This window comes from Pelophylax lessonae (genome assembly GCF_965119305.1).
Source record: "Pelophylax lessonae genome assembly, chromosome: 1".
NCBI lineage: Eukaryota > Metazoa > Chordata > Amphibia > Anura > Ranidae > Pelophylax > Pelophylax lessonae.
In genome coordinates, this window is record NC_138768.1 from 794,558,112 (window position 1) to 794,573,508 (window position 15,397).

At 41.7% G+C, this 15,397-nt stretch overlaps 1 protein-coding gene across 1 annotated transcript in view; it reads left to right on the forward strand.

The window, feature by feature from the left end:
- EVC (EvC ciliary complex subunit 1) overlaps nt 1–15,397 on the forward strand; it is a 178,656-nt gene that overhangs the window by 93,332 nt on the left and 69,927 nt on the right. Inside the window, exons 9-10 of the mRNA XM_082263110.1 lie at nt 1,618–1,776; nt 3,279–3,495. Of these exons, the coding sequence (XP_082119236.1) occupies nt 1,618–1,776; nt 3,279–3,495 (376 nt within the window). The remainder of the gene's footprint in view (nt 1–1,617; nt 1,777–3,278; nt 3,496–15,397) is intronic.

Genomic DNA, 15,397 nt, shown 5'->3' on the forward strand with positions numbered 1-15,397 from the left:
GGCATAACTTTTTTGTTAACTTACATAGGTTGTTCAAATTTCACATGTTGGTAGATTACCTCTTCTTCTATAGTAACTCCTCTTCTTCTTTTACATTGCAGATAAATAATAAAGCTCAAGCAGAAGCACCATGCTGTTACTGAGTTCTTGACCAAGGAAGGGTGCAGGCTGTCCGACATCCACAGAAGGCTGCAGAATGTTTACAGAGATGACACTATTGACAAGAGAAAAGTCTTGTCATTGGGGACTCTTGTCCATGTTCTCATCTCCATAACCATTCTTTAGCTTTCTGTGGATGTTGGACAGCCTACATCCCTCCTCATCAAGAATTTGCTGACAGTATGTTGCTTCTGCTTGGAATCCATTATTTACTTGCAGTGAAAAAGAAAAAGCAGAAGAGTTCCTGTAGAGGAATAGTTACTTTACCAACATGTGAAATTTTATTGACCTATATAATTTAATTTGGGAAAGAAATTGGCTGCACGCCGGTCCAGTAGATTTATTGAAACGTGTAAAACTGCCACCAGGACAAGGACACAGACCATGGAAAGGTTGACGCATTTCACATTGACAACGTGCTTCTTCAAAAGGCTTTGAAGAAGCACGTTGTCATTGTGAAACATGTCAACCTTTCCATTATCTGTGTCCTTGTCCTGGTGGCAGTTTTACAACTTTCAATAAATCTATTGGACTGGCTGAGGGATGCAGCCAATTTCTTTCCCATATTGTATACACGGATGCAAGCCGGGGGTTGCACCCAGTCCCACCTGTCCTCAGAATTACACCTCTCACCTGGAGCAGCAAATTGGCCTGTTTTCCCTGTATATAATTTATTAAAAACGGTAAGCCCAATTTTGCGTTTCCTTGGGTACAGCCCTCGTGTTATGTCACCTTGTGCTAGCTAAGCTTTATTTTATTAAAATAATTCCAGTCACCATAGACCTGATGGCTTCTTGTGTTTCTGAGGAACTTTATATATCCCTACCAGAATTCTGGTGTTCTGCTGCAAAGACACATTTGGTATGCCCAGAATTCAGTGTTCTGCTGCAAAGACACATTTGGTATGCCCATGTGAAAAGGGTGTTGGATACACAGATTTCTGCAATGAACCAATATTTTTGGAGCTTTCAAAAGATGAAAAGATAGCAAGTGCTTTAAATACCAGTTCCCACCCAAAGCTAAAAGTCCTCGAGAGCTTCTCTGTGACGCAGCAGTGTCAGGCAATGTGACTTCTTGTAGGGGCAGGTATTCCTATCAATAATACCAATGCACTAGTAATGCATGCTGATTCCCCACATGTTTCCTCCTTTAGGTTGAAAATATGTAATAAATTCACCAACCAGATTATTCGAATCTGATTGTAAGTAATGATATTTCCTGTTCAGAGGTCAGATGTTTGCCTGAAGTTTAGGTATAATGTAAAATATAAAGTCCAGGCTGAAGCCACCTGCAGCAGTTGGACAGACCCTGTGAGCTGCAGAGAACTCAGTAGTGCAGTTTGTGACAGATATAAGAAATGCCAGTTGTGCATCGATTCAAAACTGAGTTTTGGTAGTCAGTGCCTAATACTGATAATCATGAACTTCTTTTTTTTTTTTCTAATGTATTCTGCTACAGTTAGAGGGCATCTGGAGGCAGATCGAGAGCACCCATCAGTTCCTTCATGAGAAGGTGAAGTGCTCATACGATGAAGCTGGAAGAATTATGATGAACCTAATATTAAAAATGATTGCAGTGGAAAGCATCTTGTGCGACTCCCAGGAGGAGCTGGCCATGGTAATTTTACCTTCTATACATTACATATCATTCTATACCCAAAGGGCATGTAAACTAGAGTTTCCCTGACACTCGTATAGTAAAATGCTTTTTGTCTTTGCATGCTTCTTACTGATTGTGGAGGTTATCACTTATTCTCTTTTGAAGGTTTTTTTTTTTTAACATTTTATCATTTTATTTCAACTTCCACTTTCTGACAGAACATAATCTAGGGCAGTGCAATGAATAGCATTCATTACCTCTCTTGTTCCCTTAAAAGCAATTTCATGCACAACATAAGTGATCTAATGGTATCTTGGAAACTGCATGTGTGCTACAATCAAAAAGTGTACTCTAGATAGCCCGGAGTCATTTGATCTCAGTAGACTGTCTATTCTTCAGCGGCTTCTCTGTGCTATTCTGGGCAAGCCTGCAGCATCACCCGAGAGCGACAACTGGGACACCCCAGGGATATGTGATGGGTAGCCAAGGATATTTGTAGGCTAGGGTATCAGAACACGTACAGAGAATTAGGTGCATGAGGCCAAGATCTAAGTGGAAACGTGTCATCATCAGACACTTCCAGATCCTCCAGCCATACACGACTTTGAGTGTGGAATAGAGCACTGTTCCCCAAAGCTAGCTATACAGTGATTGTCCCTGGAGGGACCAGCTGAATTACAATCAGTGTGTATGTTCCCCCGCTTGATAGTAGACATTTGTTAAGTGTTTTTTTAAATTAAAATAACAAACATGTCTATACCTACCTGCTCTGTACAATGGTTTTTCACAGAACAGCACCGATCCTCTTCTTCTGGTCCCCCACTGGCGCTTCAGGCTCCTCCTCTACAGTGGGTGCCCTCACGGAAAGCAGCTTTCCATTGGGCATCCATGCTTGCTTGCATCTGAGTCCCGCTGCTGCGTCTATTGACACAGACAGCGGGATTCGGTCCGCCCCCTCAATTCTGTGTCACAGCTTTTGATTGACAGCTGTGCTGTGGATTAAAATCTGTACGTGCTAATTCACAACCAGAACATACAGCTTGTTTGCTGCCTTGAGCTTTAGTATCGCCCACAGACTTGGTGATGGACAGCAGACCTGGCCCAGTCCTGATTGGCTGAACCACTCGCTGGCCATGTCATTGAGGGAGACAGGACACTGTGCATGGAGTTTAGAAGACCAGAAGGTGACTGCAGTGATGCATTTAATATGTAAACCTAGTATAGGTAAATGTTTTTTTTTTGGGTGAAGAGATTTATACCTAAGTCACTTGACCAACTTAAAGGAGATGCAAGTATAACATTTTGGGGATTATTGAGAAGTGGAGATGAGAAACATTGGCATGGTTTTTCACAGGGCCCCTTCAGGAGGGTAGTGGGGTGTCTTATGCATTAAAGCTACACCTGGATGGAAAACAAAAGCCCTAAAAAAGCTGGACTGTTTCCACTGTATATGATTCTTTTTATGTTTTCCCTGAGAAATATCAAATTTACAATCTAATGATCATTATTGAAAATTAAAGGAAATACAAGAAAAGATGATCCGCTGGGAGCACATGGCGAAGGTGGTGGATTCCTTGAAATACCAGATACAGGAGGAGAGTGAATGCCGACTTGGTGCTGTTTCCAAAACCCTGGAACAGCTGACCTTGAAGAAGAAGATTACTGTGAAACAGAAGGAGAGACACCTCACCGATCTCTTCAAAGCATTCTGGGAGGAGGTGTCACGGTACAACAAGGGTGAGTGGTGTCCAATAATATCCTTTAAATCTTGCTGGACTATTGAAAGATATGTTTTTATGCATGCAACCATGCACATTGTTGCACATTTGGTTATTGCAGTGGTCATTATCTGCATACTGTTCTGCTATAAGGCCACATGTTTTAAACCTCAACACTAAGTTCAGGTGCGTGCATTCATCTGGTTTTGGGACAGAATAGTTCAGGTGCCCACATACTCCGATAAGATGAGCTTGGTCCTTGGATCTCTTATTAAGGAGTCCAAAAATTCCACAATTATGTGAAATGTGGCTTCTTAGTTCGAAAAAAAAATATTAAGAGCAGGATCCATTTTAAAGGCTAAGTTCACAATTAGGGCCAGTTCACACCAGACCGTGCCTTTCCTGCGTTCAAACACACTGCATTTGCAATCTGCATGTGGGTGCCAATGTATTGCTAACGGCACTCCAAAGGCAGGTCGGGCCTACCCAGCTTTCCAGGATGTGCTCTGGTGGTGTTTGGGATGTGTTGGTTGGCGCTCTTCTGTCCATGTAGATAGTGAGGCACATGCAAGTCTGAGAGAGGTGGTAAAAATACACAGGAGAGAAGCTGTTCTGTGGGCTGCAAAGGAGCTCTTGGAGGTAAAGCAATGTTTGTGATGGTAGTAATTTAATTCTAGCACAATTGGCACTGAAATGTATTCACACTAATTGCAGGCATGGTGATTTTACCTCCTTTGGAGTTAGTATTTTAACTCATTGATTTTAATTACATTATTTCATATGTGGTTTTCATTTTGTTATTTCAAATGATTATATAATGTATGTGGTATTGAAGGGCCTTGAGCGCAACGTTGGTGCAGCACAGGGTACCCGCTAGTTTTATGCACATTACCCGTGGTTTCCCATAGACTTCAATTATGTTCAGCTTTTTTGGTGCGTTTTCTGAAAGCTCACCAAAGACACAGCAAGCAGGACTTTTGGCAAGCTTTCAGATAAGGCACCAAAAAGCTGCACATGAATGAAGTCTATTGAAAGCCACAAATAACGCACATGAAAACCATGGGTACCCTGTGCTGCGGCCAAACTGCAGTAGGTCAATTTGAAAGTGCCCTAATTGTGTTATGTAAGCCAGTGTTTTTCAACCGGGCTGCCATAAAGAGTCCTCAAGGGTGCTGTGGAAACATCCTGGTCTGAGCGCGACCCTGTGTTAATGCCTGTGCACAGAGAGGAGAGAGAGAGAGAGAGAGAGAGAGCACAGCCCGAGCCCCAAACCTTCGTCCTACCAACCGATGACATCTGTTTTGTTTAGTACTGATAGCAGCAGGGGGAGAAGAGAGCCAGGAGGTGGTTCGAGGTGTGCTCTGTCTCTCCTGTCTGTGCAAAGAAGTTAACACAGGGTCGCTCTCACATCTCAGTGTGCAGGGTTAAGTTACCTTCCCCTCCTCCCTCCATCTCCTCCCCACACTGTTTCTGTACAGGCAGTAGGAGTGGACATTTTGGGGGGGATGGGGGAATTTGTGCTAGGAGGGGGGGTTTAGGAGCAAGGTTTGAGCTAGGAGGGTAAATTTGTGTTAGGAAGAGGAATTTTGGGGTGGGGGTTGGGGTTGGGTTGTGCTAGCACAGGGGGGGGGATTTGGGGGGGTTGTGCTAGGAGAGGGGTTTGGGATCAAGGTTTGTGCTAGAAGGAGGATTTTTTTTTCGGGGGGGGGGGGGTTGTGCTAGCATGGGGGGGGGGGAATTTGTACTAGGAGGGGCAATTTGGGGGGAGATTAGTATTTTGAATTTAATTTGTTGGGTGAGCAGAAGCCAGTGGAGGGCTTGACAGAGAGGAGTAGCGGACACCGAGCGATTGGTAAGGTGGATGAGTCTGGCAGCAGCATTCATGATGGATTGAAGGGGGGATAGCCTATGTAGAGGTAAGCCAGTTGAGACCACAGTCACCAAACTAACCATTGGTAACACAATACGCCGACATGGATTGAAGTCCTGCAGCGCCCACAAGGTCTCCCTCCTCAAGAAGGCACATGTACAGGCCTGTCTGAAGTTTGCAATGAACATCTTAATGATTCAGAGAAGGATTGGGAGAAAGTGCTGTAGTCAGATAAAACCAAAATGTAGTTCTATGGTATTAACTCGACTCAATGTGTTTGGAGGAAGAAAAATGCTGACTTTGACCCTAAGAACACCATCCCTATAGTCAAGTACGGAGGTGAAAACATTATGCTTTGGGGCTGTTTCTCTGCTAAAGGTATAGGCTGACCCTGCCACGTTCCACATTGAGGGGCTAATAGACGGGGCCATGTATTGTAAAATCTTGGATGAGAACCTTCTTCCCTCAGCACGAACACTCCAAATGGGTCGTGGATGGGTCTTCCAGCATGACAATGACCCAAAACACACCGCCAATGTTACAAAGGCGTGACTCAAGAAGCAGCACTTTAAGGTCATGGAGTGGCCTAGCCAGTCTTCAGCCTTTAATCCTATAAAAATCTTATTGAGGAAGCTTAAACTTCCAGTTGCCAAGCGACAGCCAAGAAAAGGATTTAGAGAAGATCTGCAAAGAAGAGTGGACCAAAATCCCTCCTGAGATGTGTGTAAACCTGGTAACCCAATACAAGAAAAGTCTTACCTCTGTGCTTGCCAACAAGGGTTTCTCCACCAAGTTCTAAGTCATGTTTTGCCTGGGGATCAAATACTTATTTTTCTCACTGAACTACAGATCAATTTTTTAACATTTATAGCATTTGTTTTTTCCTGGGTTTTGGTTGATATTTTGTCAATGATTTAAAATACACCTATGATAAACATTATACAGTAGATCCTTCATTTCTTTGTAAGTGGGCAAACTTACAAAATCTGCAGGGGATCAAATCATTTTTTTTTTCTCACTGTATAATGAGCTTGCAAATTCTAGAGGAATGCTTTAATAATGCATTACAATTTAACTAAATCCATTAGATTTTAGTCAACTAAAATGACTGGTGGACTAAAATGTACTAGAGATTTTAGTCGACTTAAATATGACTAAAACTAAAACAATTCATATGACTAAAATACGACTAAAACTAAAATGGCATTTTGGTCAAAGGGCTATTACTAAAACTAAATCGAAATTTGATGTCAAGATTTACACTGTGCTGCCCCGCAATGACTTAGTGGTTAGCACTGCATCAGTGTTATTAGTTACATTGTTCCCAGATATCTCTCTACACTACTCTATTACAGAGGAGAGGGAAAGTGTTTGTACTTCTTTCCTAAGGTGACAAGTTACTTCTCCGTAGATACAGTATAGTGAGTAAAAGCTGTAACTTTAGGACACGAAGTGTGTTACTGGCGGAGTCACCAGGTGAAAATCAGGGAAAAAAACGAAACAAAGAAAACCATATATATATATACTGGAAAGCTGCATTTTTTAAAATTTTTGATTTTGGGTTTAACAATAGAAAATAAAGATTTGGGATTGGAAGAAATCAATAAATCGGCGCCGATTTTATTGATTTCTTTCATTTTACTTCTATGTATGTGGTGACACTACAAAGAATTGGCTGCTAATCTCTGGTCCCTATCCTCACTCTATATCTACTACTCATTTGATCTATTTATTACATCTAGTATATGATCTAGCACTTAGGTTTTTTTCACTATCAAAGATTTGGGATTCTGATAAAGAGTTTGATTGACTGGGTCTGAAATATAAATATACTGTAAGATCACTAAGAAAGAAAACCTGTTTTATCACAACAGTAAAAGGTACTTACAGAGTATATGTGTGCAAATAAATTGGAGTCATTCTGTAGACTAGAAGTGTTCTGTATATAGGAGTCTAGGAATCACATGTTCATTATACATGTATTCTGATCCCGGCACAGAACAGCCATTCTTTCTAAGCAAACTGACTGCCAGACTGAGCGCTGGAGGGGTTTTGAGTGCGTTGACTTCAATTTAACCGAGGTCAATGTCTGCTTATGCATTCTGCACAGTTCAGGATCATGTATCATTAACCATTCAAACTGCAGATACCAATGAAATCATGTAATATGTGTTCATGATACTGCATTTAGTATGTTAAATTGTGTTCTATATTGTACTGACATTTTTCATACAGTATCTCACAAAAGTGAGTACACCCCCCACATTTTTTTAAATGTTTCATTATATCTTTTCATGCAACAACACTGAAGAAATGACACTTTGCTACAATATAAAAGTAGTGAGTGTACAGCTTTTATAACAGTGTAGATTTGCTGACTTTTCAAAATAACGCAACACATAGTCATTAATGATTAAACCACTAGCAACAAAAGTGAGTACACCCGTAAGTAGAAATGTCCAAATTGGGCCCAAAGTGTCAATATTTTGTGTGACCACCTTTATTTCCCAGCACTGCCTTAACCCTCTTAGGCATGGAGTTCACCAGAGTCCTTTTCTGCTCCTCCATGATGACATCACGGAGCTGGTTGATGTTAGAGACCTTGTCCTCCTCCACCTTCCGTTTGAGGAAGCCCCACAGATGCTCAATAGGGTTTAGGTCTGGAGACATGCTTGACTTCATCACCTTTACCCTCAGCTTCTTTAGCAAGGCAGTGGTCATCTTGGAGGTGTGTTTGGGGTTGTTATGATGGAATACTGCCCTGCAGCCCAGTCTCCAGAGGGAGGGGGTCATGCTCTGCTTCAGTATGTCACAGTACATGTTGGCATTCATGGTTCCCTCAATAAACTGTAGTCCCTCAGTGCCGGACCATGACACTCCCACCACCATGCTTGACTGTAGGCAAGACACACTTGTCTTTGTACTACTCACCTGGTTGCCACCACACATGCTTGACACCATCTTAACCAAATAAGTTTATCTTGGTGTCATCAGACCACAGGGCACGGTTCCAGTAATCCATGTCCTTAGTCTGCTTGTCTTCAGCAAACTGTTTGGGGGCTTTCTTGTGCACCATCTTTAGAAGAGGCTTCCTTCTGGGATGACAGCCATGCAAACCAATTTGATGCAGTGTGCAGCGTATGGTCTGCGCACTGACAGGCTGACCCCCCCCACCCCTTCAACCTCTGCAGCAATGCTGGCAGCACTCATACGTCTATTTCCCAAAGACAACCTCTGGATATGATGCTGAGCACATGCACTCAACTTCTTTGGTCGACCATGGCGAGGCCTATTCTGAGTGGAACCTGTCTTGTTTAACTGTTGTATGGTCTTGGCCACCATGCTGCAGCTCAGTTTCAGGGTCTTGGCAATCTTCCTACAGCCTAGGCCATCTTTATATAGAGCAACAATTCTTTTTTTTCAGATCCACCTCCCCATTCATACCTGATACCTTTTAACACTAACGAGTCACATGACACCAGGGAGAGACAACGGCTAATTGGGCCCAATTTGGAAATTTTCACTTAGAGGTGTACTCACTTTTGTTGCCAGTGATTTAGACATTGATGGCTGTGTGTTGATTTATTTTGAGGGGACAGCAAATTTACACTGTTATACAAGATGTACACTCACTACTTTATATTGTAGCAAAGTGTAATTTCTTCAGTGTTGTCACAAAAAAAGATATAATAAAATATTTACATAAATGTGACAGGAGTACTCATGTTTGTGAGATACTGTATATACACATGGCTTTATTGAAGGCAGAGCTCCAACTAAACTGCTAAATACACACTTGTAATATTTTTTACTTATTTTACTAGCCAAAATATTTTTAAATCTTTTAAGCAGCTTTAGTATTTCCACACACCCTGGCACCTTTAATAGCCAGTCCGTGACCGTCATTCATTTTGTACAACCCTGCAGCTTCATTGGTCACTAATCATCCTTTGGCATTCTCATTGGCAACTCCCTGTGCTCTACTTTTCTTGCAAGGCTGTTCAAACATCTCCTCAATCCCCAGTCCTTAAAGTGGTTGTATTCCTTTAGATTTTCTTGCTTTCTCTGCATTAAGGTAAAACACCTACCCAGCCCCCCTGTAAACACTAACCTGAGCCCTGTATCAATTCAGTGCTGTGCCCACTTGCTGGTCTTCTCCCCTCTCTCCCCACTTTTACATTCTTGACTGAGAGCATTGGGAGTCATTGGCTCCAGCTGCAGTCAGTCAAATCATGTGAGGAGATGGGACGGGGCATAGCCTCACTGGGCTTGTCTATAGATGCACACAGCCCAGCTCGGGAGGGAGCCCGCATATCTGTGCCCCTAGCAAGCAGCTTGCTGGCAGACAGACACAGAAGAGAAGGAGAGGACAGTGCCAACGGGGGACTCCAGAAGAGGAGGTTCTGTGTTTTGTGCAAAACTATTACAAAGAGCATGTAGGTATAAAATTTTTGTTATAATAATAAAAAAATTACAGCACTGACTGATTCATGGTGCACAGGGGCTTACATTTTGATTAAACCACTTTTGACACCTATCACACCAATATGAGCTTTTTGGGAATTCCATTCCAAAACCATGGCCATTATTATGGATTCCCCCCAGATTTTGCTCTCTCTAGTTTGAGTAAATCAGCTTGAAGTCTTTATGGATCATTCTTTGAGCACAACACACCTTGACAGAAAAGAGGATTTCACAAAGTGTTACCATGAGGTTGGAAGCACACGGTTTTCTAAATGTCCTTGTAAGCTGTAGCATTTCCAGTATTCTTTGCCACATAAACGATCATTTAGAGTGATGTCCACAAATTTGTCCCATGTAGTAGTTTTAATGATATGGTTTCCACAAACTTTTGGAGGTATAGTGCACAAAAACCATTGTATAATTTAAAACATATAGAAGTTATAAACACTCCCAGCCTTCCAGCCAATTCTGAGATCTACCTGTCCCAAATCCTACAAGATTTTAGCTGTGTAAATGTAACGCTTCTGCGTTTCTTATATGGTGTGGATTTTCAGCTGCAGAAATAGTTCCACGTCAGTAGTCATGTAAGAGATATGCTGAGATACCATTCCCAACCTCAATGACTCATCATGTGTGGAAGGTCTTATTTCAGCCAGTAAATACACACAATTAGCAAGCTGGTTCCTAGTGTGACTTTATGTATGTGGTAACACAATGATGAGGGTTTGAGGGATAGGTTGAGTGAAGGTGGTAGGTGATAGACACTTGAAGGTGAGACAGTAGCAGATGGATGCAGGAAGGTTTAGCAGTCATGTATGGTAGCAGATGACAGAGTAGCAGGTGGACATACAAGAGTGATCAACCCAGTGCAGGAAAGTAGCAGTAGCCTCAAGAGCTAGCAATCTAGTTATGCAGATGTGATAAACAGTCTTTACTATGCAGAGCTAGATAGTGTAAGCTTAGTATAAGTTTATAGAGAATTCCCCTGCTGGGTACTTAGCACTATTAGCGATACAGCCGAAGGGTGGTTCAGGAGAGGCGGATGATCCAGTAGCGGGATACAGGGATCAGCGCAGCGAGGTTCCATCAGCGAGGTGAGCTTGCAAGCATGGAAGCTTCAAGCAAGGTTAGCATCCAGGTAAGGGTGTTTGAACGAACACATGTGAGTGAGAACCGGCGCTTTAAATAGCCATCTAGTCCGGCGCTGGGTGATGACAGCTCCAGTCTTAAAGGTGTATGCGCACCTTTCCAAAAGTAAATGGTGGGGCGCATACACTTGTGGAAAGTGTAATTTAGGGTACCAAAGGTACCGGAACATTACAGTAAACTCCATTATGCCACACAGTGGCTTATTGAAATATTCTCTGCTGGGCCCACTTCTGCACTGTAATCTCCAAGACGGAGTTGTAATACTTTGCTATAGTGAAAATTCCTAGATCTCAGGGGGCCTTTATTCAGCTGCACAGTCTGGTATATCCACCCTTGGGTCTCACTCTCCCTTTTGGACTGATCCCTTGTTTGACGTGAGGTTTAATGTGGAGAAGTGTAAGGTTTTGCATTTGGGGACTAAAAATATAAAAGCACAATACACTTTAGAGGGGGGGGGCCTTTGGGGGAATCAAAAATGGAGAAAGATCTGGGAGTCTTGGTAGAGGATAGACTAGGCAATAGCATGCAATGTCAAGCGGCAGCTTCCAAAGCTGGCAGAATATTAGCATGCATAAAGAAAGGGATGTATTCCAGAGATAAAACTATAATCCTACCACTTTATAAAACTCTGGTCTGACTATATCTGGAGTATTCTGTCCAGTTCTGGTCACCAGTCCTCAGGAGGGATGTGTTGGAGCTGGAGAGAGTCCAGAGAAGGGCAACAAAACTAATTAGGGGATTGGAGGACCTTAATTATGAATAGCATCTACAATTGCTTAATTTATTCTGCCTGGGGAAGAGACGCCTGAGAGGGGACATGATAGCAATTTACAAATACCTCAATGGTGATCTCAGCATAGAAAAAAAGCTATTCAGTCACAAGGATTGCATGAGGACGCGAGGACATACAGTGCGATTCGAGGAGAAGCGTTTTAACCTCAGGCAACGCGGGGGGAGTTCTTTACTGTAAGGGCAACAAGATTGTGGAATTCTCTACCACAAGAGGTGGTTTCTGCGGGAAGTATGGCTACTTTCAAAAGACTCTTGGACATACATCTCAAGGATCAGAACATTCAGGGGTATGAGAGATGATTATGGCCACACACACCTACACAGGTTGAACTGGATGGACTATTGTCTTTATTCAACCTCAACTACTATGTAACTATGATATTACCAGCAATAGAACAATAGCTGTTGTATCAAATCAGAAGGAGCAGGTCTCCAAGGTGGCCAGGAGCATAGTCCAGAACAATGAAGAAAACTTCAGAAGGTGACTCTACCTACCAGGCTTGCTAAAATATTACTTTTATGGGGATTGATGCTTCTTTGAAACTTACAACATGTCTTCTTTAATTACAGATGCAAAACTGCCTTCCTATTTGTTTACAATTTTCCAAGGGCTAAGTGGAATTGCTAATTTAAACTTGCATAGCTGACTAAGCATGAAGGAGACAGCCCTTAGTCTTATATCAGTCTAGGCAGCCCTGAGTCCCATATCATAACTAATTAAAGTATTTAAATTGGAAGGGAACATTCTCAGCAAGGTACATAATAAGCAATACCGGCGATCAAGAAACGGGCCAAGTATGTTTTTTCTCAGCCATTTATGCTTAAAGCAAGACAAGGGTTCATAATTAGAAACTCCTTAAGGAATGGCAGATGATGAGCTTCAAACTCTGCTTTATGCTGAATATAATTTCTACAGTTTTTTTTTTGTTTTGTTTTTTTACCGTGTTCATTCTACTCCGTCATTATGAAATCTGTTATTTAAAGTAGAACTGAAATTGGAAGAAAAAATACCAACCACCATCCCCGTCCTTCCCAAAAACATGGATAAACAGACCTCCAACAGTATCTTCTCACTACCTAGTATGCCCTGTAGGTTGGTGGCATTTAGTAAAGCCATAGGGAATATCGAATGACCTGGAGTAGCCATCTAGATTGCTTAGATGGAGATGGGTGGCAACTTGACTGCCAGTCAGGTTGGATATTTAAAAGTAGCCATTTTCTGTAGATAAGGTCTCTATATCTATTCACATTTGCAGTAAAGTTCATGGAGCATCATATGGCGATGTATTTCATTCAGGCGTATGCTTTAATTTCTATACATCTCTCTGTTTATTAAATTACAGCTGCTTGAATACATACAATTGTGAGCACGACACACTTGGCCTATTTAATCCTTGTCTTGGAAAATGTATAGATAGGCAACTTCTCCTATCCCAATATTGATCAGTGATTTCAAATTAATAATAGCTACTGCAGTATGGAACAGATACAAAAATGATGCAACCAGCATCTTCCCAAATATCTGTTCTGTTTATTCAGTGCATTTAAGTTTTTATTTTAACCATGTTAACTTAGGTATCACATTATTATTACAGTTGTCAGCAGAATAGTTTCCTAGCAAGGTCTAGGGCAGTGTTTTTCAACCTTTTTGCAGTCAAGGCACCCTTTAAAATTATGCACAATCTTGAGGCACCCTATTCTAAAATGTAAAAGAAACGAATAGTTTTACATATTGCAGCGGCATTGACACACATAGGACACTCAACATTAGAGATGATTTATTTTATACACCATTGCACACTGGTACTTACTAGTATTTCAGTGTTTCTCCTCTCGCTCACTTTCCCTCCCTCATTCAGCTAATGTGATATCATAACAGAAAGAGAAGGGCAAACAAGGACATCTTTAGATGCCCCTTATCAATTTATGACATAATTTATTAGAATTCCAACAGCTGGATCACATGGTGCCCAAGGTTGTAATGCTGCACAAATAAAAAACCTATGACAAATAAAAAATGCAGGTGAGATCCAACTGCCATAATGCTGACAATTTTGGGCAATTTGAGGCAATTTTTTGCACTTTGTCATGGCACCCCTGAAGAGCCCAGAAGAGCCAGAAGTCAAGAATTATGGCAGGGAAATCTCGCTGTTGAAGTATCCGAGGAGAAGCCAGAGACTAAGTAGAACACCCCTTTAAAACCCTAATTATTGGCAAGATCCAAGTACAGTGACTACAATACATCATTCATATAGAGAAGATGGTAATCTCCCAGCCAGTCCGTATGAGATAGTAAAAATGAGCCAATGCCTCTCCACAAACCATACCCTTCTGATGTGTTTCGCCCCACCCATCAGGGCTTATTCAAAGACTATATGACTAAGCCACGATGGGCAGGATGAAATGCGTTGACAAGCATGGTTTGTGGAGAAGCATAGCCTGAGGCCACTGCTTATGTCTATCTCATACATGCTGGCCGTCAAAGCAGTGTGCTCTCTATATGATACTCATTTTTGGATGAGTGCATCTGAACGCCAGCACCCTCATTCCTATGGGTCAAGGGAGAAATCTGTTCTCTAGCTTAAAACGGCGCTCCAAGTTCTTCTTTACATTTTATCATTGTTCATTACTAACGTGCATGTGTGGTTTTTGTTTTTATTGGTTGAGCCAGATGGACTTATGTCTTTTTTCAACTTGACTAATTATGTAACTATGGAAAAATAGGGATGCACCGATATATTGGCTGCCAACATTTTTGGGCCAATAATAGGATTATTGGCGTTATGCTGATAGAAAAAAAATGCAGATAATGACATGCTACGTCCCATAGACTTCAATGCAAAATTGTGTCTCATAGACCTCGATGCAAAATTGCATCCCATAGACTTCAGTGCAAAGTTTCCTCTCATAGACTTCAATGCAAAGTCATGTCCCATAGACTACAATGCAAAGTTGCGTCCCATAGACTACAATGCAAAGTCGCGTCCCATAGACTACAATGCAAAGTTGCGTCTCATTGACTTCAATGTAAAGTTGCGTCCCATAGACTTCAATGCGAAATCGTGTCCCATAGAATTCAATGCAAAAACGCCCCGTGCTGACTTCAATGTAAAAAATATGTCCTGATAGAAAAAAAGTGCAGATAATGACATGCTGCGTCCCATAGACCTCAATGCAAAATTGCGTCCCATAGACTTCAGTGCAAAGTTGCATCCCATAGACTTCAATTCAAAGTCACATCTCATAGACTTCATTGCAAAGTCGCATCCCATAGACTTCAGTGCAAAGTCACCTCTCATAGACTACAATGCAAAGTTGCGTCCCATAGACTTCAATGCAAAGTTGCTTCTCATTGACTTCAATGCAAAGTTGCGTCCCATAGACTTCAATGCAAAATCATATCCCATAGAATTAAATGCAAAAACGCCCTGTGGTGACTTCAATGTTAAAAAATATGTCCTGATAGAAAAAAAGTGCAGATAATGACATGCTGCATCCTATAGACTTCAATGCACAATTGCATCTCATAGACCTCGATGCAAAATTGTGTCCCATAGACCTCAGTGCAAAGTTGCATCCCATAGACTTCATTGCAAAGTCACATCTCATAGACTTCATTGCAAAGTCGCATCCCATAGACTTCAGT